The sequence below is a fragment of the Cyprinodon tularosa genome, unplaced genomic scaffold (assembly GCF_016077235.1).
Source record: "Cyprinodon tularosa strain WSP-4 unplaced genomic scaffold, ASM1607723v1 ctg999, whole genome shotgun sequence".
NCBI lineage: Eukaryota > Metazoa > Chordata > Actinopteri > Cyprinodontiformes > Cyprinodontidae > Cyprinodon > Cyprinodon tularosa.
In genome coordinates, this window is record NW_024039783.1 from 120,576 (window position 1) to 144,580 (window position 24,005).

Genomic DNA, 24,005 nt, shown 5'->3' on the forward strand with positions numbered 1-24,005 from the left:
GCTTTGTTTTGTAAATAAATCAGCCTCCTGTATCTCTGCAGTCTCTGATTGTTTGCCTGTTGTTTTTGATTGTTTGGTTGTTTTTATTCCCTTTGTTAAACACACATCACCACATGTCTGTAACCGTGTCAAAGAATGAAGCCAAACACACATTTATACACAGTTTATTGTACATTTATTGAAATCATCACCGGTTTTTAAAGGAGGATGTTTGAAGAAATTTATGGATATTTTTCTAACACTGAAAACGAATCTAATCAGACACAGCACATTCAAATGAAATTACTCAATTAAAAACACTGATCATTTATTGAACAGTATGTAATAAATTCATACTTAAAGTACTTTCAGAAGTTTGAATTCTTAATATGAGCGGACTTTTCCTTTACATGTTATCTATCTGACCAATTTCAGTTTGTAAACCTGCAGATTGAGAGCGAAGTGCTCTGTTAGGAACATAAGGAACAATCAGATCTCTGATATCAGATGGAGCTTGGCCATTTAAGGCTTTATATGTGAGAAGGAGGATTTTAAATTCTATTCTGGATTTAACAGGAAGCCAATGAAGAGAAGCCAGGATAGGAGAGATATGATCTCTCTTTTTAATTTTCATCAGAACTCTGGCTGCAGCATTTTGGATCAGCTGAAGGTTTTTAACTACAGTTTGTGGACTTCCTGATAGTAAAGAATTACAATAGTCCAGCCTTGAAGTAACAAATGCATGGACTAGTTTCTCAACATCACCCCTGGACAGGAGATTTCTCATTTTTGCAATATTCCTCAGATGAAAGAGGGAAATTCTAGAAACCTCTTTGATATGGGATTTAAATGACAGGTCCTGATCAAAAACAACACCAAGATTTTTTACTTTATTATCTGAAATCAGTTTAATCCCATCCAAATGAAGTGACTGGCTAATCAGCTTCTTTTTCAGAGACTCTGGTCCAAAGACTATAACTTCTGTTTTGTCTGCATTCAGAAGCAGAAAGTTAAGAGTCATCCAGGTTTTTATGTCTTCAACTGGATCAAAGCAGTCTAAACCCGGTTCAGATTCCATGACTAACTCAGGTACAATATATATGCTCCCAATCTGTAGTTATTAGACATCATGGGATTAATTTCCACTGATATGCTGATGATACTAAGCTATAAAAAGAGAGATCATATCTCTCCTATCCTGGCTTCTCTTCATTGGCTTCCTGTTAAATCCAGAATAGAATTTAAAATCCTCCTTCTCACATATAAAGCCTTAAATGGCCAAGCTCCATCTGATATCAGAGATCTGATTGTTCCTTATGTTCCTAACAGAGCACTTTGCTCTCAATCTGCAGGTTTACTAGGCGTATTTGTGTGTTGATGCGTAGATCCACCAGCTAGAAATTCTACCCCACCTATAAAGAGCTTCAGCATAAAAATGCCAAAAAAAGTAAGATAATTTGATATGCTCCTACCCTTTACATTATTATCAAAACGTTACGTCCCCAAAGTATAAAAAACAGCTTTATTTTTGTTTTAACCTTCTACTTTCTACATTCCTACTTTTTAAATTGCTGTGATCTAAGATTTCTTCAAATTAAATAAACATTTTTGACCATTTGAACTGTATAAATGTAGGAGATTAAAAACAAAGAAACGTCTCATTGGTTTGAACCAATCTGCTTTATTTATCACATTTATCACCAACAGGCAGCATGAAATGAGAGGTAATGGAGGAAGAATTTCACATTTGAACTACAGATGACAAAAGCATTTCAAACAACTCAACTGGAGCGGTTCTGGTTTAGGAGGTTTAACCTGTTTACAGCCAGTGAGAACATCTGGAAGCAACAGATTTCAAATAGTTGGACTCCTTCCAGCCACAGAAGGGTTACAGGAACCTTTGCCAATGTTCACACCATAGTTTATAGTTTGTTGGAAAGAAAAACAACAAACCTATATAGATAAACTAAATCCAGATCTGCAGGGTTTTTACCACATCTTCTAACATTGATATCTATTGAAGGATAAATTCATTGCAGACTCTGCATCACTTTCATTGATCAACTCATAACTTAACATTTTAAAGATGATAGAGAACCATTGATCCTCAGCATTGATCCAAATAAATAAATATAACAAAAATCTTTAGAATCTGAAGTTTGGCATCAAAACCAGAAGTTGTTGTGATGTAGAAACTATTGCTCTGTTTGCTGCAGCGCAGCTAATGATGCGTTTTTATTCATTATTCCACCATAATGTGTTAAATCTGAGCCTTGGGTGACTGTGGACCCTCAGTGGGATATTTTCCACTAAATGAATCATAAATTGTCCTTATAGGCCGTCTGTCAGGACCTCATCGGGCCAGAACTCGTCCTGCATGTAGTGATCAGAGGAGAGGAAGGCTGGCTCCTGTGGAGCAGCTTCGTCGTCGTCTCTCATCCTTCTCTCCATCTCTTCCTCCCACTCGCCCTCCACTAGTTTGTAGAGATCCAGGGCAGCCTGAGCGTCCTCCACTGAACAGTGGCCTCGCCTCCCAGCCTGGACACAAAAACAGACAGCGATAAGCCAGCAAACAGAGACTCAGTGTTTTGTTTCCATCTCTGAAAAATCCCTTTTCCCCCCAGAGATGTAAAATTAGCACCATGTTTCATTAATGCTCTTCATGTCAATTTCAATTCTATATTTCTATAGCGCCAATTCACAGCACGTCATCTCAAGGCACTATACAATTCACTGGGTCATCCGAGCCAGCTCCCATGTCAGAGGATGAAGAGAGCACATCCAGTTAGTCACAGTCAGAGAAACAGGACTACACTGAAAAACAGACCAAGCTCCAACATCTAGAAACAAAGGTTTGGATGGCAGCAGCACAGCTGATATTTCTCTCCAGGATGGAGTCACAGCCAAACAGGAACAGACCAGATGAAGCTACTATGAGGAAAAAATGAGACAGCTGAACGTTAGAGATTGAACTAACAGATTCTGCAGAGTGGGAGAATATGCTGTCTCATAAGGAAGGAAGGTTATGGTTTATTCACTGCAGTGTTCTCGACAATTCCAGCCTGTAGGAGAGTCTCCAGTTGTTTCCATTACAAATATGTGAGCAAAACTGTCACTATTCTGCTGATTTTGAAATGCAACATTCAGCAATAGCAGTATTTCCATTTGAATACGAAAAATCAAATTGCACATGAACATGTTTGTTCTTCCATAACTTATGAAAACAACATGGCAGCGGCGGATGTTAACACTTCCACAGATCCAGCCATGGCTCTAATGCTCATCATGTTGATCTAAATGTAAAAAAAATACTCCAGCCCCCCATGAATCCAAATCACTCTCCAACTACTTCCGCTCTTCTTTTTCTTCATACAAGGTAGTGAAGTAGCAAAGCATGTGACTCACCTGATGTGAAAACTGTTTGCATCGCACCTGAAAAACTACTTAAAGCATAAAAATTGGTAAAATGTTGAGTTTGTTTTTTTGAAATTATAGCATAGCATTTCTATTTGGCAAATTTATTTTCAGAATTACAATTTGTTGATTAATGGAAACAGAGCTTGTGTTGCAACGTTACAGAAGGCCGCGCCATTTTCTGCAGGGACCCTGAACCCTGGCCTAAAGCACTGGAGCATCACTGGGTATAAAACAGAAGTAGGTAAACTGTGCTTGAGCTGTGGAAGAGTAAACTGACCCAGAGACACTCAGAAACGGTTCTATTCTGGTATGTTTTGGATCCAGAATGTTCATCTTTAGGTAATCTACAATACGTCTCACCTGTATCCGCCTGTTTAGCAGCTTATTTGCCAGCAGCTTCAGAGAAGAGCAGCGTCCGCGGGGCAGGCCAGCCAGTCGGCTCAGCAGACGGGTGGAACTCGTGTCTCGGACCATGTGGCCGGGATGGTCCATGTTCAGCACCTCAAAGTCATTATAGACGGAGTGACCGACCACCACTTTGCCTTCAAGTATAGCCAGGATCTGCAGCAGAGAGAGAGAGAGATCATTTCCACAGTCATATCTGCCCCAAATAGTCCCTATGCTTAAAAACTGAGACGTGAAGCCCTGACATCAGAATATAAATGTTTAAACCAGACAGAAAAATATTCTAAAGCATAAAAATCAAACACTGGATCTTGATGTCAATCCAAGCAGGTCTTACCTCCTCCCTTGCCTGAGCAAAGGGCGTGGCGTTGTGGAGATGATGCCTGCGGATGCCACTCCAGGGCGTCCGGAAGTTAGTGACAGGCTGACACGGTCGGACGTATTTATCATACAAGATGTTGCCCTGATAGTCAACGATGCTGCAGCGGGCCAGTTCGTTGCAGCGGCCCCCTGGCCCAGTGCCCACCATCTCACAGTCCAACGCCACCACCGAGGCGGAGCCTGATGCGAGGCAGGGAGAACTCCGGCCGCTGGCTGGGGGGCTGCTCTCAGAGAAGCCACTGTCCACCTCCCAGCTGTCTCTGAGGGCAGTAACCACGCTGTGGTGATCAGGCTCTGAGGCAGAGCTGATAGTGCTTTGGCACTGCAGGTCTGGATCTGCTAGTTTAGCCTTCTTCATCGGCGTGTTTGCATCCAGGGCTTCACTAGGAAAGCTGCTTAGTTTCGTCTTCCTGTTGGAGACCATCCTCATATCCTGGGGTTTTTTCCTGGCTCTCGAATGCTCCATTGAACGTATCAGTTTGGTTTTCTTGCACAGATACCTGTAGTTACCTAGAAGGCCCCGTGAGGAAGAAGCTGGATTTCTTTTCGATGGATGGGACATCATGTAACAAGTGTCTCATGATCATATCTGAGAGAAAAGGTTAGATTCAGAAAGCAGGAATTATAGACATTTCAGTCACTGGTTGTTACAGAGACAGCAATGTGAGGACAGCAACAAAGAGTTAAAATAAACAGCTTTATACCAACGCCTATAATCCAAGGCTAATTCAGAAGTATAAGTCTTTATGGAGTTCAGATGTGATCTATGATCAAATGATTATTTTATATATATATTATCATTTTTTATATTTTTCTCTTTTATATTAATGTTCTTGTTTTTGTCTGTTTATGGAGCATAATTGTGTCTAAATAAAGATATAGATTGATTTAAACTGCATAAAGGCAACAGTCACATAACAGGTTTTAGCTTCCATAACAATAATAATAGCAAGAAGAACACATGCGGAAGTGAACACTAAGCCGAGTACTTTATAAAAACACAACTTTAAGAGTAATTTTATTTAAAAAATGTGTGTTTAGCTTCAATTAACTTAAAAAAAACATATATATGAATGGAAATTGGTTCAGTGACATGAAAAACTAAGCTACAAAGCAAAACAGCCGGCTAACAAGAAACTAGATTAGAAGTAAAAGTCAACTCATGTTTCCAATATTTCTGTTATAGTAACGATTAAAATGAATAACAATAAAAAAAGACACTTATTAGGCCGTACCGTCTGTAGCAGCACGTGGACAGGCAGAGCGCAGGACATGCCCGGACAGGATCTCAGCTACATCCAGCTGATTGGTTTCTCCTCTTCTTCGCTTACTATTCATCAGAAGGAGCGCTAGACTTCAGCACCACCCAGCGATGGGATGCGGTATTGCGGCGTAAAGTTAATACTCGTATGCATCAAAAGGCTCTTTATGTCGACTAAATTTATCGCAAATCTTTCTAATAGGCCTATACACTGTATATACTATATATAGCAATGTGTGGTAACAATATTCTATGTATTAAACATTGGGAAATTACTTTTGTAGCTTAAATTTGATGTGTGCTTAACATTTTACACTTGTAAATTCATAAATCCCAGGTTCTGCTTTATTTACTTTACTGAGTTGCTCAATGGCAGAAGTGAAACCGCAGTAAGAAAGTTGTGAGTTAGATTCCAATTTTATCCACATTACCGGTGTATGTTCAGGCAAGAAACTTGAAGTAGAAAAAAAATGCAAATATCCAGGGGGGGAAAAGCTCTATAAAGCCTCGAGCTCAACCCCATTTTTAATATTTTGAATTGAAAAAGCTTCCTGGATGGAAGAGAAACGCCTTCAAACTTGGAAACAAAGTCCAGTGGATTGTTTTAACTTTTTTGGAATGATAATGACCTGGCTGACTGAGACTCTTCAACCAGAATAGAATAAGGTCTAGAAACGGCTAGGTATGAAGAAAATAATTTCTGTTTCTGATATATACTGCAAACCTTTTAAACATTTAATCCCAACTCTGATGTTAAGCGGATTCTATTTATCAGAAACATTAATTCATAGAAAATTAGGTAATCCTTTTCGTTATTGTGCTTTGAGGAAAAGACAGCACCACCTAGTGACGTGTTTTGGTATTGTGCCAGAAAGTTTCTCCATAATGAAATAAAGATTTCTGATGAAGATGATCTTCACATCATGGTTCAAGTAAAAGAGATTCAGATAAAATGTTAAAAACAGGACAGACTATAAATAAATCCCTTGCTCCTGAAACTAAATATCAGATTTCTAAAAATAAAAAGGCCTCAAATTGTCAGAATAAAACTTCAGAAACAAGATAGGCATTTAACTTTTGTGGGCCTTTTATTTCACAATCCTTCCAAATGTACAAAAACAAAGACCAGTTACAAACAACAACAAAAAAAAGAAAAAAAAAACAAAAAAAAAAGTTATCCCGCATGATGAGGACACAAATGGGCGAAAGATGACTGGAAACTGGTATCAAACCAAAGTGCATCAGCCTGAGGTGTAATAGACAGACCAGAGGAAATAGAAGTCTCATTTCAAAAAGCTGTCCCTCTTCCCTAAAAATTTCTTATTGTCATTAAACGGCGGGCAGACCCTGGCCACCACCTCTCCACAGGATTCCAGAGCAGCAGAGGACCTAAAGAGTCGCCGAGTCTTTGGGACTTCGGCTTCAGAGCTTTTGGTAGTTCACTACGAGTGGAATATAATTGAGTTCTTTCTGTCCCCCGATTCTCCTCCTCCTGTTGTGATGTGGGGGGTGTTAAGTTTCTGGTTGGAGCCTTTATAGCTCTGCCTTGTCATCCTTCTTCTTCTTCTTCTTCTTGGCGTCCTCTGGGACAACTAGAGGGTTGGTGGCCTCCTTCTTCAGGTAGGAAATAAAGTCGCTCACCTCACGACCTCCCTGCAGAGAAAGCAGCCCGATGTTACGGCCGGCAGAGCGCAGACATCAACCAAGGTAATCTGATTACAAAAGGCAGCAGCTCACCTCGTATCTCTTTGGGTTCATTTTACGTCCAGCAGGGGAGAAGTAGATTGTCGGGAATCTGAGGAAAACATTCAGGATTACATTTAAAACTCTTAAATGTTAAGGAAGCAGGAGAAAAAAAAAAAAAAATGAAGTTAACAGACTTACCCGCTGACTTCATATGGCGATGGAACGTCATTCGCTGTGGCGTCCATTTTGGCAATAACAATGTTTGGATCGTCGGCCAGCTGCACAATGAGAGGTAAGCAAATGTGGCCGTTAAAGATTTTGTTTTTACTTCATTATTAAAAACAAGGTTCTTCTTCAAAAAAAGGAAAATAAAATGAGGTATTCAGAGGGAAAAACAGACATTATTTCAATCTTTAGCATCTTTTATCTTATAATTTCTGTATTTCCAAAGAACTCATAAGTTATTATGAAGCAAAGATAAGATAATATAGAAATAGGAGAACGTGTTTGAAATCATTTGGCTGAAAATAGGTCAGGCAAAAAGAAAATGTAAGTTTAGAATTGGGATAGTCATTAAAAATAAAAAATGTTTAGTTTTTTTTTCCACCATTAGCTGCCTTTATTCAAATAAGGCAACATGATGTGATTTGGCTGTTAAACTCTGGTTCTGATAAATACCAGCCAAATGTGTCTAGTTCCTTAAAAAATAAAAAATAAACACATCAGTGCAGCAAAGTAACTGAACTTCCTGCAAAACTTTTAAACATAAATAATCTGCATCCTTAGCTTAAAAACAAAATATGCTACTAAAACTAGCTAAGGATCTCCATGACATCAGGACTGAGGTTCTGGGGGTCCAGCCTGCACTAAAGGACAGTTTTCAGTCTGTTAATAAATAACATCCTTAGCATATTTATCTTAACATAAACTCATTATAATCATGTGGTCAATTAGATCCTCATCAGTAAATTTACCATCTAGTTTAAGACAAAATAAAACAATAGATGATGCTTCGTTTCCAATTAGCTAGTTTCTAATGTTCAGGTTTGTTCAAATGTGTGTTCATCTTTTTTAATACAAAAACAAGCTAAAATAAAAATAAAACAGCCGTTTTTGATTTCAGGGTCATTTTAAAAGTGGTTTTCGTAAATAATACAGGAAGATGGAACAACTGACATCAAACTCCCATGATGCAACACCACTGCAGGCGAAGAATCAACGTCACATTTGGTTATTAAGACAGAAAAATTGAGAATTTAGTCGAATGTGAAGAAATAAAGTAGTTTGACTCTCTTGTGCGTTAAACATTAAATAAATCAAAGCCAGAGGCTAAAAGTGTAACAGTACAGCAATACATAAATAAAAAGCTGCTCCCACCTTCTCTCCCAGCTCCTTGTATTTGGGCTCCAGGTTCTTGCAGTGTCCGCACCACGGCGCATAAAACTCAATGAGCACATCTTTGCTGTCATCGTTGACGATGGCGTCAAAGTTCTCAGCGACCACAACCTGAGGAAAACACAGACAAAGGTGTGATTTAAACATCCAGAGGCTCTGCTCAGTCTGGAGATGTTCAGATCTGAAATGATGTGGACGTCATCCTGTAATCGGTCTTTGGAGGCCGTGAAAATGATCGCTGGATGCATCATATCTAACAAGCTCACAGAAACAACGCTCAGAGTGGAAGGAAGACAGCAGTTTTCAGCCGTTGGTGAAAATGCAAATTAACTATTTATCTCTTAAGGTATTTTAATTTTTAAGTCAATATAACTTCCAGTTACTTTGGCAAAAAGCAACCTTGGCTAAAAATCTTTAATGAAAAATCTGCATAAATATACTTAGACAAGGAAAAAAAAAAAGTAATCTTAATTTCACGAAAAATTTGTATTTTTTTAACCTACAATCATTTTAACTATTGGGTCCTTCCTCGGGTTTGATCCTGTGATATAGCACTTTAAAGTTTGTAAAACCAATCTTCCAACCACCTGTTTACCTTCCCTCCAAATGTGGTCATGCATTAGGACCCTGAGCAGAAAGGTTTCTGAGCCGGCAGCCATCATTAATTATCTACCATCATTAACTATTCTGTGTTTTGACTTTGTTTCTCCAATTGTGTTTTAATATTTTGTACGATGACCTATAGTGTCCATTAACCCGCCTTTGAAATAAAATGTATTACTATTCAATTATTTTCAGTAAACAAACAGAACTCCATTAAAGGACGAATGAGTACGGCCATGGGGGGTGGTTAAGTCTGCATTAATCAATAGAGAATCTTCCCACCTTAACGGGTCCATCATTGTCTTCTGGGACTGCTTCTGATTTAAGGTAGCGCTTCAACTTGCCATCAAAGTAGTCCTGCAGGAAACGCTCCAGAGCTTTTCCATCTCGGCTGCAAACAGGAAAACAAAAAATACCATCAATGGGGGAAGAGCTGCAGCTTATTGTGATGAAACCAACATGTTTCCAGCTGCTCTGATTTGCTTGAGAACCATCAGAACAGTCAGCGACCACAGCAGACCAAAGAGAGCAGCGGCTGATCATAGGGGACGTTTATTAAAGATGGAGTCTGAAGATCAGATCTGGACTTACGAGAACTCCTCCGTCATCACGTATTTGTCTCCCTTAGCGGTGCGGATCGCCACGACAGGAAGCTCTCCTGAGCCGCCGTCCAGACCAAAGTCAGACAGGTCGTGGCTGAACTGGTTCTTGTTGGCTACAGCAAAGGTCATCTTCTTCCCCTGATCCAGGAAGCCTTTAGCCACCTTCATCACCCTGAACGAGATTCATGACTCATCAGTTCTTGACCATGTAGCTCATACAGACCAGCCGTGACTGATCAAAGCCGTTGCTATGCGGCGTCGGCAGACGTTAGAAACGCTCACCTGTTTCTCCAGTAGTTGGAACCTTTGGAGTTTTTGTCGTAGTCGACGTCATAATAAGCCACCAGCAGGTCTTTTCCTTTCAGCTGGTCTTTGTTGTCCTCTGTCAGGTGGGGGCAGATCCCAAAGCTGAGAGAGAGAGAAAAGTAACAGAGTCAGTTTGGGGGTGCACCCACTGCCGCTAAAGCTGCCCAGGTTGCAGGAAACCAGCAAATATAGAAACTAAATATTAAAAAATTTGTGTAATTATTGGCAGTAAAAAAATTAAAAGCAAAACCACTGTTTGCAGAGGAAACACAGAAAGTCAGCATCACAAACGGACTTCCACTACCAAATCTGTACTTGTACGTTCTCATGAAACGTCAGGCTCAACCCTTTCCCAGTTCACAAGAATACAAGACCGGATGTTGTTCTCGCCCCTCCGTTTTAAGATCATTTGAGGTGGAAACATACTTTAAGCTTCACTTTATGGCCCATTTACTGATTTAGTGTGCAATTTAAAAAGTTCCGGCGTTGGGCTGTCTGCAGCAGCCCTCTCTCAGCATAGCTGTGTGTGAAGTACCGCTGGCTCTGATGGAGGTTTAATTGTTTTATTTGGGAAAAACATTCATTTGAGTTCATCCGACTGTGTTATATTCCCCCCAATAAATGGAAAAAGTAATTATTATCTAGAGTCTATTGATAACAGGAGGTGAAATGCATCTCCAGACTAGCTTCTGTTCCAATAGACCCAGATTTATTCTGCGTGCTCCCTGAGCCCCAACCTTCATGTGTTCTTCTCAAGAACAGACTTGGTGAGGACACAAGTCTATATTTGCGTTCTTGTGAATTGAGAAATGGTCCTTGTTTTGAGTTCAGTGGGGTCAAAAATGGATTTCAGGGCATATATGGTTGATTAATAATTACTGCTCATCTATGAATCTACTTCTGTCAAGGAAACTGCAGCACTTGTTTTATTTTACTTATTAATCTAAAATAAAATTCTTATTAAGCAGGTGATGATGATGATTCTTGTAGTGATTCAGTAGAAAGCTGCATCTTGGAACACGTCGGTTCTGATGGGACCATCAAGTTACTGGGGACGCCACAGACCAACGTCTCCATGCTGCCCTCCGGCAGGGAGCTGTTTTGTCGACTGGTGTCTGGGAGAAAACTCACATGTTGTCCTGGATGAATCTTTTGACCTTGTTGCTGGTGAACTTGTCCTCGCTGAATTTCACCGAGCTGTCTTCAAACTTGTTGTTGAGACGTGGCGGACGGAACAGTACGACTCCCCTGCAGACAAGAAGGGAAAAGGTTTCTCTGCATCAGCTGTGTGCTGATATGTGGTCTGAACTATTCCAACCCAGAGAGAAAACTCAAAGTTTTCAGAAAAATTAAATTGAGTTTTTATTTTAAATCTCAGCAGCTCTTCATTCTATCTGAGCTTCCTTTCAAAGGCAGAAGGACGGACTCACTCTCCACCGTGGCTGTTGAGGAGAGCCTCAGCGTTGGTGTGAGCGAAGCGGTAGTCATCCCTCAGGGCGCTGGCAGCCTTCAGGAACTCTGCCTGCTCTGTGCTCTTATCATCAGCAAAGAAACCTGAGGAGACGAATCACATGTAGGAAACAAGTCTTAAAGGTTTCTGAAAACTTGGTGGATCAAGACTAAACTGAAAACATCAGATAATCCATTACTAAAGCAGGAACCAATGAGACTTCACTTACCGATAACGCTGGCATCCTGATCTGTGATAAACTTCTCAAAGTCTCCCTCAGTTTTGAGCTCCACTGAAGCTGGGCCTGCCTGCTTCTTCAGGAAACTGACGATCCCGTCTTTACAGGGCAGAAGAAAACAGATCACACACATAAAAAAACACATGAAATTCCTTTTTACATTTACAGGTGCTGGTCATAAAATTAGAATATCATGAAAAAGTAGATTGATTTCAGGAATTCCATTTAAAAAGTGAAACTTGTATATTATATTCATACATTACATACAAACTCATATATTTCAGATGTTTATTTTGTTTAATTTTGATGATTACAAATAACAAATGAAAATCTCAAATTCATCATATCAGAAAATTAGAATATTACTGAAGACCAATAAAAACAAAGGATTTATAGAAATGTTGGCCAACTGAAAAGTATGAACATGAAAAGTATGAGCATGTACAGCACTCAGTATTTAGTTGGGCCTCCTTTGGCCTGTATTACTGCAGCAATGCGGCGTGGCATGGAGTCGATCAGTCTGTGACACTGCTCAGGTGTTATGATAGCCCAGGTTGCTCTAATAGTGGCTTTTAGCTCTTCTGAATTGTTGGGTCTGGTGTATTGCATCTTCTTCTTCACAATACCCCATAGATTTTCTATGGGGTTAAGGTCAGGAGAGTTTGCTGGCCAATTAAGAACAGGGATACCATGGTCCTTCAACCAGGTACTGGTAGCTTTGGCACTGTGTGCAGGTGCCAAGTCCTGTTGGAAAATGAAATCTGCATCTCCAAAAAGTTGGTCAGCTGCAGGAAGCATGAAGTGCTCTAAAACTTCCTGGTATGTGGCTGCGTTGACCCTGGACCTCAGAAAACACAATGGACCAACACCAGCAGATGACATGGCACCCCAAACCATCACTGACTGTGGAAACTTTACACTGGACTTCAAGCAACATGGATGAAGTGCCTCTCTTCTTTTCCTCCAGACTCTGGGACCTTGATTTCCAAAGGAAATGCAAAATTTACTTTCATCAGAGAACATGACTTTGGACCACTCACCAGCAGTCCAGTCCTGTTTCTCTTTAGCCCAGGCAAGACGCTTCTGACGCTGTCTGTGGTTCAAGAGTGGCTTGACACAAGGAATGCGACAGCAGAAACCCATGTCTTTCATACGTCTGTGTGTGGTGGTTCTTGAAGCACTCACTCCAGCTGCAGTCCACTCTTTGTGAATCTCCCCCACATTTTTGAAGGGGTTTTGTTTCACAATCCTCTCCAGGGTGCGGTTATCTCTCTTGCTTGTACACTTTTTTCGACCACATCTTTTCCTTCCCTTCGCCTCTCTATTAATGTGCTTGGACACTGAGCTCTGTGAACAGCCAGCCTCTTTAGCGATGACCTTTTGTGTCTTGCCCTCCTTGTGCAAGGTGTCGATGGTCGTCTTTTGGACAACTGTCAAGTCAGCAGTCTTCCCCATGATTGTGTAGCCTATAGAACTAGACTGAAAGACCATTTAAAGGCTTTTGCAGGTGGTTTGAGTTAATTAGCTGATTAGAGTGTGGCACCAGGGGCCATCAATTTTGAACCTTTTCACAATATTCTAATTTTCTGATATGATGAATTTGAGATTTTCATTTGTTGTCATTTGTAATCATCAAAATTAAACAAAATAAACATCTGAAATATATGAGTTTGTATGTAATGTATGAATATAATATACAAGTTTCACTTTTTAAATGGAATTACTGAAATCAATCTACTTTTTCATGATATTCTAATTTTATGACCAGCACCTGTATACACGATCGGGCAACATTCGACCTTTAATATGGGATATTTGATTTCTTTTGTTTTACTGATTTTGTTTTAAACAAATGAAAATAAAACGGACGCCATCCTAAACTGATTTTTACGACAGACGCAGGCTGTTTCCATGACGAACACCTACGTATATAATAAAATAAAATAACCCATTTTATAAAGCATTCATCAGTCTGATGGCGGTTGGGAAGAAGCAGTTGCAGAAACAGCTGGATCTGCATTGAATGCTTTGAAGCCTCTTCCCAGAGGGCAGCAGGGAGAACAGTCCATGGTGGGGGGGTGAGGGGTCATTGATGATGTCACGGGCTCGGGACACGCAGCGCTGGGATGAAATTGCCTAAATCTAGAGTCCTGCCCCTCGTCTGTGCACACAAACTAAATCCTGGTTTATGCTCAGAATCCAGGTCGTCTGCAGTTAACGCAAATATGCCCCCTTCTGCTGCACCTCTCCCAAAATATAGGTGACTGCAGACAGGAGGCCTCTGATTGGTCAATTCTACATCCACTCTACACTATGTGTATTTTCTCTTTGGTACCTAATGGCAGAAACTCTGGCTGTAGTGCCGTCCACAGCGCCTGGCACACCTCGGACACTATCCAGACACCTTACAGGACGCTAGTTTATAGCTCTGTGAGACTGTCTGTTGGCCAGTCTTTGGGAAACACTCACAGGTGAACTGTGCGTTGTCCAGCGTCCGACACACGGACACTCACTATCCTAGCTAGATCCTGATTGTCCATCTTGCGTTGTGGCGTGGAATAACATAGCACAGACTACGCTTCAATATTGGGCATAAATCAAAAATATCTGCATCATACCTGCAACAAGCTAACTGCGACCCACTGCTGCGGGAGGATAACCAGCCCTCAATCAATACAGCTAATTTAGATGCTTTCTTAGCGACAGTGGCGTTGGGGCGACAGTGGCCTTGGATGTAGGAGTTTGCCCTGAAATCTAAGGGTTGACGGTTCAAACCCCGACTTTCATTGTCGTTGTGTCCTTGGGCAAGACACTTCACCTGCATTGTCTACTTATGGTGGTCAGGGGGCCCGGTGGCGCCAGTGTACGGCAGCCTCGCTTCTGTCAGTTAGCCCCAGGGCAGCTGTGGCTACAATGTAGCTTGCCACCATCAGTGTGTGAGTGTGTGCGTGAATGGGTGAATGAATGTAGTGTAAAGAGCTTTGGTCAAGTCTCCTGACTTGAATAAAGGCGCTATACAAGTACATGCCATTTACCATTTACTTAGCAGAGGTCAAGAAAGCATCTGCAGACTGGATGTGACGAATCTGAACAGGAAGACCACAGAATGACACAGCCCCCACCATGTTTCTACAACACCAATATTAAACTTCTTGGTAACGCCATTTGAATGAAGTTCATATCATGTGATGTAAACACAGCTCTACATGTGGCCCTCTCAGTTATTTCCATTCTCCATCATTATTTATGCGTCTGCCACACAGCTAGTAGGAAGCGAAAGAGGACTTGCTCTGCTACCATGCCAACCTTTGATCTTATCACTGTAACTTCCCGGCTGGTTTGTGAGCCAATTTAAAAACACTCTCCTTGCCCAGCCTGTCAGTTTAGGAGTTTAAGACAACATCCTAGTAGGTTAGTATTTGTGTCATATTTACAATCAGACATAATGTCCAGATAAGTAAATAATCATAGTGCTCAAAGGGGAGGAAGTTTTAAAATCTGACCCAGCTTTAAATGTCTCCAACTTTCTGCTCTGTTCCTTTAATTCTATTGTTCCATCAATGTCCTTCTAACAAACCTCTGAGGCCTTCAGCTACATGTACACAGTAATGATTTACTAATGGTAACCCAATAAAATAGATCAATGTTAGGGATACCTGCAGTTCTGGGGCCATCATAGGGACCAGATTCTTCTCCATCTCTGAAGATCTTCAGGGTTGGGTATCCGCTGACGCCGTATTTGCTACACGTGTTGCTGTTGGCTGTGCAGTCAACCTACACAGGATCAACACCACAGTTAGGAACACTTAGGAATGATATTTTAAACAGGATGTCAAACTGTATTATGCAATACCTTGGCAAGCGCGACGGTGCCTTTTAGACGTGTGGCTGCTGCCTCGTACTCGGGTGCGAGCCGTTTACAATGACCACACCTAAAGGACAAAGATGATAAGTCAGGAGATTTCAAGCCAGTTTACTCATCTTACACAGGGAGGTGTTTAAATAGAGTTAAACTTAAGTAAACGTAGCAGTGCAAATATGTTTTTCCCCTTTATTTTAAAGATTTGGTTTATATCACTTCAGAGAATAAAAATAAAATCACATTTGCACACTATTCATGTTGTATTATTTCTGCAAACGCACAAGAGTTTTCTCTGCAGTGCTGTAGATATAGGTAATATCTAATAATATTCTCAGTGTATAAACTAATCAAACCAAGGACATGTTAAGCAGCTGTAAAAATGAACATATTGATGTAAAATATGGTTTGGATATTTGACTTATCTAATCGACATGTATGAAGTGAAACACTAGCTTGTTTCCAGATTAAAGAAGTTTGATTATTTCTGTTACATATGTTTTCTTTGTTATTCTACATGTATGAAATAAAGGACAATTTAGACACTAATATAACAGTATATTGGAAGAATTAATGGGAATGAAACATTATGGGTTAAATAAAGCTAAAAAAAAAAAAAAGATACGTTTGAACCCAATGTTAAGTTTTCAAAAGTAGTCAATTAATTCAAAAGCTCATAAATACATTTCAACGGGGATGATTTAAGAGGTTAAACCTTGCATATACATACAAATAAAATGTAAATCCAGAAAATCTTTTTTTTTTTAAGCGGTACCGTAGAAACACGTGAAATATAGTGTTGACCAATCAGAGCTGGACACCAAAACTTCCCCAACCAATAGGATCGTTACAACGATGACGTGCCACGCCCCCTAACTTCCTTATAGCATCATTAAAGAGCTACACAACAGCTGGAATAGATAATAAATCAGTAACTAGACTGCATTAAGACAGCTTTAAGTCCAATTAAACCATGAAAAGACGCAAATAAACCAATTTGTTTTAATTTCCCGCTGTTAGGAAAGCTTCACGCTTCCACCGCTAACTAGCTAGCTAGCATGCTATATATGGTCTGCAGCCAAAGAGCAGGATTTGACAAACCCGATTAGAATAAAACCAAATAAGTTCATTATTCCCCAAATAAAAACTAATAAAGGAGTTCCGTCAGTGTAAATATTTTAAAAGCCCCCAGATGCTTCTATATATATATATATATATATATATATATATATATATATATATATATATATATATATATATTCCTTTTTTTCCCCTCCTACGCTTGCTAACCAGCGGCACCATTACAGAATGAAAGCTGCAGAAACTCACCAGGGCGCAAAGAACTCCACCAGGATGAGCTCATGGTCTCCAATCCTGCTTTCGAAATCGTCATCCGTGAACTCCAGCACATCGCTGGCCCGGCTGAACCCGGCGAGGGCGGCCAAGAAGATCAGCCTCAACATGGCACCCCGAGAACACTGTTCGCCTCAATGACAGCAGGACGTTTAGGTTGGAGGCGCGAGCCGCGTCTTCAGAAAGATACTGAAAGAGGCAGAGACGGACTGCACTGATAGAGAAAGAGAAAGAGGGACGGAGGAGGAGGAGATGCTCACAGGCGGCAGGGCCCCGGCTGGTAATCATAGTGTGGCAGCCACCCATTGGTCTGATCACTGCGTCACTCAGCGCTGATTAACCAATGAGAAGCCAGAGAACAAACATCGAGACATTTCAGCCAATCAGAAGCCGACAAAAATCAAAACCGTATTTCTTTGACGCGGAAATGAAAACGTTACAAACTGGACTCTCGGAACCAGCGGTTGTTTATTAAATGCAAAAAGCTAAACGTGTCCTTTCCGACTGACAGATTTTCCATGTTTACAATCACCTCCATTCTGTTTAGCACCAGGACTATAAGCAAACGAATATTAGTGTGTAGTTCACTTGATGGGATCGGTAAAGGATCGCATTGCAGTGCCTGAGAGCTGCTGACATTGCAGCATCAAAGCAAATTAATGTACGAAGATTTAAGTCGCAAATTAACAGAAGTAGATATTATTCAGAATGGAAGGAAATTAATTAATCAATTAAGCATATTCTTAATAATTATAATTCCACAGGTATATAAATCGATTGCCACATTGAAATCGATTCCTCCAAAAAAATCCAGGGTTAAAGCATACCTTCATACCAAACCTGCAAAGCCGGTTAGAACCAAACTGCAGCAAAAAGTGCTTGGTAATAATAAAATGCATTTGTTTGCTGCTTTTTATTCAAATCATACCTACTTACAATGATTAAAGTGAGAAATTAAAGGTGAAATCACACCCAGAATGAAAAATAGACTATTAAATGGTACATCTTTTAAATGCTGTCTGTGGATTGAGTGTCCAAAGTTCTAAATGAGGCATTCAATAAGATGAGGCAGGATGGTCTGTCGGAGGCTTAGTCTGATTCTGGGAAATTCTGAGGGATTGGCTGAATGGAACCATGGGCATGTGTGGTTTGTGAGGAAGTATTAATAAAGTAAAAGGTATTATAAAATAACAGAAGAGAAAATTCTGATAGTATTTCTGTGTATAATTGAATTGAGGAAAAGGCAATGACCAGCTAATTTTCATGTTACCAATCAGCTACAATGTGGAAAAATCTCATCCACCAGCATTGAGTTTCCAAATGTCAAAAATTCGGACACATTGCAGCGTTTGTAAAGGAGAAACAGAGGTGTGGAAGGTGTGCAGGAGAACATGAATATGGTAAATGTGGAAAAGAAGCTAAAATAAAATGCTGTAATTGTGGTGGAGAACATACTGCTGCTTATCGCGGCTGTGAAGCAAGCAAAAGGTCTGAAGAAATAAAAAAAATGAAATTTGAGCTTGGAATAACTTATGCTGAAGCTGCAAAAAGGATCCCATCTCAGTCAGAAAAACCCAAACCTACAGTTCAACACACGGCAAATTTCAAACCTCTAGAGAAATCTCCAAAAATTGATGAAGACTCACTAATTGTTAAAAAGACAAATTTTGTTCTTTTCATGGTGGAAGTGATTAATTGTACTGCTCAGACGACAAAAAAAACAGAAAAAATCAAAATAATAGTGAAGGCTGCAGAAAAATATCTGGATGTTAAAGATATGAACTGGGAGATGGTTGGAAGCATGATGGAAAGACCAATGGGACCATCAGAAACTGGCAGAGGTACGATGACCTAGAGTAAATTAAAATTATACGGGCAAATGTAATTTAGTATAATTTAGTATTATGTGGGTTTAAGTTACACAGGTTATTTTATTGTATTTTTTTTTTTTTTTTTTTTTTTTTTTTGGGGGGGGGTGAATCGTTTCCTGTTTCCTTGCTTTACTCCATATCAGTTGGTGGCGGTAATGCACATTTCACAAGTTTGCCAACCGCCATAAAATCTCATAAGAAGAAGAAGAAGAAACGTTACAAACTGGACTCTCGGAACCAGCGGTTGTTTATTAAATGCAAAAAGCTAAACGTGTCCTTTCCGACTGACAGATTTTCCATGTTTACAATCACCTCCATTCTGTTTAGCACCAGAGCCTATAAAGCACAACGAATATTAGTGTGTAGTTCACTATGAAGATCCGGTTTAAGATCGCATTGCAGTGCCCTGCAGAGCTGCTGTCACTTTGTCAGCTTTCAAAGCACAATTTAGAGTATGTTACGAAGATTTTAAGTCGCAAATTAACACGAAGTAGATAATTATTCAGAAATGGAAGGAAATTAATTAATCAATTAAGATATTTCTTAATAATTATAATCGCACAGGTGTATTAAATCGATTCGCCCCCATTGAATCTGATTCCTCCAAATAAAATCCAGGGTAAAGCACTACCTTCAGAACCAACCCGTGCAAAGCCGGTAGAACCAAACTGCAGCAAAAAGTGCTTGGTAATAATAATAATGCATTTTGTTTTGCTGCTTTTTATTCAAATCATACCATACTTACAATGATTAAAGTGGAAATTAAAGGTGAAATCACAACCCAGAATTATAAATAAGACTATTTAAATAGGTACTATCTTTTTAAAGCTGTCTGTGGACTGTGGTGCCAAAGTTTAAATGAGGGCATTCAATAGAGGAAGTGAGGCACAGATTGGTCTGTCCCAGAGAGCTTAGTCTGATTCTGGGAATCTGAGGCTGATTTGGCTGAATGGAACCATGGGGGCATGTTGTGGTTTGTGAGGAGAGTCATTAATAAAGATAAGGGAGGATATTCATGAATAATAAGTCAGAAGAAACATTTTATATGTATTCTGGTGGATATAGGAGCTGGTGAAGTGAGTGAAAATGGCTTAAATGCATCCATGTAATTTTGCATTAAAACCAGAATCTTAGCTACAGATGTTGGAGAAGTTTCTCAGTCATCCAGGTCATAGTCATTCCAAAAAAGTTAAAAATAATTCACTGGACTTTTTTTCCAAGTTTGAAGACGTTTCTCTTCCATCCAGGAAGCTTTTTCAATTCAAAATGTCAGATATAGTGTTGAGTTCTTGGTTTTATACAACAGCCCAACAAAGCCTTGTTTTTGTTTAGAAAACATGCAAATTGAAACGGATGAACGGGTCCACCTCTTAGTAATGAGGGTTGTTTGGCTTCTTTGTTAGCCTGCAATGCCCCATACCTGTCTATGTCTCTGAAAGGGGGAATTGTTGGCCTGGCTGAACAGGCAAGGTCTTCAAATCTGAGTCCCCCCCCCACCCCCCCACCCTTCTCTCTGTTTAGGTTGTTTTTTTGTTTTTTTTACATAGATGGCTTCCTTCACGCCCCTCTCAAACCACCTGTCCTCTCTATCCAAAATGTGAACATTCTGGTCCTCCAAAGAATGTCCTTTGTCCATAAGGTGTAGATGTAACGCAGAGTCTTGTCCAGAGCAGGGCGCTCTTCTGTGTTGGGCCATGCGTCTGTGGAGAGGTTGTTTGGTTTCTCCAATATAAAGATCAAAGCATTCCTCACTGCATTGAATTGCAGACACCACTCCACTCATATCTGGTCTGGGGGTTTTGTCTTTAGGATGCACTAGTCTATGTTTAAGGGTCTTGTTAAGTTCCTTTTTTTTATTTTTATTTTTTATTTTCAGAAATCGAAATAGAAACTCAGAATACATCAATAAAATAAGAAATGTGATGGAGTGTGACAGAAATCCCATAGGGCTTATACCAAAGGCCACACCCCTAAAGCAACAAAACATCAGGCAGCTCACATTATGAAAGACATTTCATTTGAGAGAGAGAAAACAGAAAAGACATGTAAACTAAGATTTTTTTTACAATTTAATTTTCAGATTTCAGGGAGTCAATATTTGTAAAATCATACATCACTGTCTTTTTTGGATAATACTATTTTTTTCAAAGCCTTTCTAGCTTTTATCTCTTAAGATTCCAAATATTTTCTATATTCATTCCATAGTTTTGCACCACGATGCCAAAAAGAGAATTGCACTTGGGTTTTAATACTTAATGGTAAATGAAGACAACGCTTGTCTAGTATTATAAGAATGGACTTGGCCATTCTTAACAAAATACTTCTTGAAACTATCAGTAGACTGACCTTGTTCATCATTAAAACAAAGGTACATGTTTGATAAATATTAATTTCATAAATATTCAATAACTGTGATTTGGAGAAAAAGGGAGCACTAGCACTGGTTTGAAATGTTCTGGGATTTACCCAGGACCAAAAATTGCATTTTTGGTCCTGGCTAAGGGATGTTATGGTTTTCCTTTTCAGTGATGAGAGATTGGAATGAGGTGGTTTGGCGCTAGACAGGGTAGCTGTTACTTTCATCCTGAGCTGCTCAGCCTCTGTTTCAGCCAAGTTGTCGTCCTGATGGCAGATTCGGTGGCAGTGATCAGCTCCATAATGGGTATTTCTTGTGGAGAAATGGCAAAATTCAGGCCTTTACTCAGAACATCCATCTCTGGTTTTGTCAGCAATCTGCTAGACAGGTTTTTAATCCACTTGTCCTGGACCTCCATGTTGGCGGCTTCCTCCTGTGGTATGACGGTTTCTTGTTTAATTGCCGCTTTCTGTTGTAATTTATTAAATTTAGCTTTTTGTATTTCTTTGGTTTTCTGGTGCTGTGAAAGCTGGACCTTATCAACAGACGTGACAACTTCTTTAAACAAAGGTTCAGGGAGAAGGTTGGACAGCTTCGGCCTCGTCTGATCTATTTTGTGAGAGAGAGCTTCAATTGTGAAGGGAGTCTGTCTTATTCTTTCACTAAGCAGCTTGTTTGTGCGCCTTCCTAAGGATCTCCTCTGCACCCTGTCCTTTTATAGGAGACTTCAGTCTTAAGCTGTTAGAGACAGAGTTCTGGACATTTGTTAAAACCTGGGGCATTGCTCTGTTTCTATTAACTCAGGATTCTAACTATGAGACATGGGATAATTGTTGGATTTTCATTAGTAAAAAATCATAAAAAAATTTATTCCGTGATACAAAATCCATTTATCCTTAAAACTTTTTTATAAATTCTCAAACAAAATAAGATGTTAAATCATTTTCTAATTACAGAAACACAGAAGCAAACAGAAAAAATATCTAAAAGTTCAAGAAGGGCTAAAATTAGACTTAGATTTAGACAACTTTTATTGTTGAGCGTATACAAAACAAAATTTCGTTTTTTATACAGCTTTCATGACATTTCCATTCCATAAAGTGCAGCAGTGATCAAATGTAAACAGTGTGGGAGAAAAAAATGATGCAAAAACGCATTGATATGGAAGTTCAGAGCATTAATATTTATGATGCAAAAATGCAGCATTTGTAGTTTGGTGTTATCAGTGTGATGCAGAGTCTGTGACACTATTTAGAGGTTTTTCAACAGTTCAGCAGTTTAATAGGTTCCAACATTTCAGTCTTATGGTTAAAGTAAAACTATTTTATTTCTGTATAGAACAAAGAAAGTGCCTTTTTTAAAAGAAAGAATAGAATTTCTAGAACTAAAAAATATTTGATTTATGGACTTAAAAAAGAAATCGGGCCCAGTGTGGGACCTGAGGAAAAAAATATATTTTATCATCAATATAATTATAATTGGGAGTTTCAATTAAAATGGTACAAAAGTACTTGGAGAAACCTTCTTAAAAAAGCCATTTAATTCCTTTTATCTAAAACTGTGTTCATTTCTGCAGTTAGAAGGAGCACCCCCATGCTGCAGACACCCCTATGTTAAACCTCAGGCAATATTTCTGATTAGCTGGTCTCTGCAGCCTCTGTTCCATGTAGGAGGAGTGGAAAAACAAAGCAGCTGGGACTTAGTGTACAAGAGATATTGCTGATAAGGAACCTTTTTCAAAAATTAATGGCCACTGTGTAGATTGTTTTCTCACCCCCCCATGATATGATTACCAGTACATAAACAGGAGTGTTACTGAATGACATTCGTTCTCTCTCATCCTTTTTTTAAAAGCCTGATGTCTTTTATGCATAAGATGCTGAATCTTACAACATGAAAGAAATAAGCCGTACTTAAGGGGTAATTGTTAATATCTCAGCTTGACAACATGGTTGCTTTTTTTTTTTGTTAAATAAAGTGGCTCCAACATCTCATAGTTTGCATTCAGTTATTTACATGTTTATCCTTTTTAGTCAATATGTTGTGCTGCTATATCCTGTTTTATGACACAGATTGGGACAAACCTTACCCATTAGGGGAAGAATTAACTAGGACTGAAACAATTAATCAGATTAATTGTGAATAATCGAACATTGAAATAATCATCCACTAATTTAATAATCGATTCATTGTTAGCCGGAGTATAGAGACTAAAACATGCCTTTAGCTGACAGAGCGACCCACTTAGAGCATTAACTCTACCAAGATTGTAAAAACATACCGGTATGTAAATATTTGGCATTTAATATAAAAAAAAAAAATAAAAAAAAACATTTCCGTCTGTCAAAATGCTCTATCCAGAACTCCTCAAGTGGAAAACCTTGAGTTTCACCTGATTTTAGTTCTTCAAAGAATCTTTAGCTATCCGATTTTTAATCGATTAATCAAAAAAATAATAAACATATTTAATCGATTAGCCAAAAATTTGTTAATTGCAGCCCTAGATTTTACTCGTTTTTTTTTTTTTTTTTTTACCTAGTTCATGCTGATTTTATCCTACTGTGGTATGAATGGATCCTTTGGCTAAAAGCAACTCATAACCATTTACTCTCTGCCACAACAAGGGAATCTATAACAATGAGAGCATAGGAAAATGTTCAGTATTTTATTTTTAAAGCATTTTTAATGTATACAAAACCCCCAGATACATAAAAAAATATAATCAAACTTTAAAGCATACATTTCAACAGCATGAGATAACACTGGAAAATGAGGGTAAAACATTTTGCGAAGAGGTTGAACATGCACATATGAGCTTTTCCATTAGTTTAGTAACTAGAACC

General features: G+C 39.2%; 2 protein-coding genes across 3 annotated transcripts; both read right to left on the reverse strand.

Moving 5' to 3' along the window:
- Positions 1-1,640: 1,640 nt before the first annotated feature.
- isg20 (interferon stimulated exonuclease gene) lies at positions 1,641-5,526 on the reverse strand. Of its 2 annotated transcripts, none has more exons than XM_038276127.1 (4): positions 5,418-5,526; positions 4,139-4,771; positions 3,757-3,957; positions 1,641-2,517 (listed from the first exon to the last, which is right to left on the reverse strand). In XM_038276127.1, exons 2-4 carry the CDS (start codon positions 4,745-4,747, stop codon positions 2,311-2,313), a joined length of 1,017 nt encoding a protein of 338 aa, XP_038132055.1. In that variant the 5' UTR covers positions 4,748-4,771; positions 5,418-5,526; the 3' UTR covers positions 1,641-2,310. The 2 variants fall into 2 exon arrangements, with proteins under 2 accessions (XP_038132055.1, XP_038132056.1); XM_038276128.1 differs by having other exon boundaries at positions 5,408-5,526.
- A 1,440-nt stretch (positions 5,527-6,966) lies between these two features.
- Positions 6,967-17,202, reverse strand: pdia3 (protein disulfide isomerase family A, member 3). The gene is made up of 13 exons (XM_038276125.1): positions 16,912-17,202; positions 15,577-15,655; positions 15,380-15,497; positions 11,715-11,822; positions 11,466-11,589; positions 11,167-11,283; positions 10,012-10,137; positions 9,719-9,901; positions 9,410-9,518; positions 8,507-8,635; positions 7,328-7,407; positions 7,181-7,238; positions 6,967-7,096 (listed from the first exon to the last, which is right to left on the reverse strand). The coding sequence occupies exons 1-13, from the start codon at positions 17,043-17,045 to the stop codon at positions 6,977-6,979; spliced, it is 1,485 nt and encodes a 494-aa protein (XP_038132053.1). The 5' UTR covers positions 17,046-17,202; the 3' UTR covers positions 6,967-6,976.
- Between the last annotated feature and the right edge of the window lie 6,803 nt (positions 17,203-24,005).

Coding starts and splice junctions, on each gene's coding strand:
- isg20 (XM_038276127.1), bottom strand. CDS start 4,747: ATGATGTCCCATCCATCGAAAAGAAATCCAGCTTCTTCCTCACGGGGC. Junction 3,958..4,138: donor TTGCTCAGGCAAGGGAGGAG/GTAAGACCTGCT, acceptor TCTCTGCTGCAG/ATCCTGGCTATACTTGAAGG. Junction 2,518..3,756: donor TGCTAAACAGGCGGATACAG/GTGAGACGTATT, acceptor TTTTGTGTCCAG/GCTGGGAGGCGAGGCCACTG.
- pdia3 (XM_038276125.1), bottom strand. CDS start 17,045: ATGTTGAGGCTGATCTTCTTGGCCGCCCTCGCCGGGTTCAGCCGGGCC. Junction 9,902..10,011: donor TCCAACTACTGGAGAAACAG/GTGAGCGTTTCT, acceptor AATCTCGTTCAG/GGTGATGAAGGTGGCTAAAG. Junction 7,097..7,180: donor TGAACCCAAAGAGATACGAG/GTGAGCTGCTGC, acceptor CTTTCTCTGCAG/GGAGGTCGTGAGGTGAGCGA.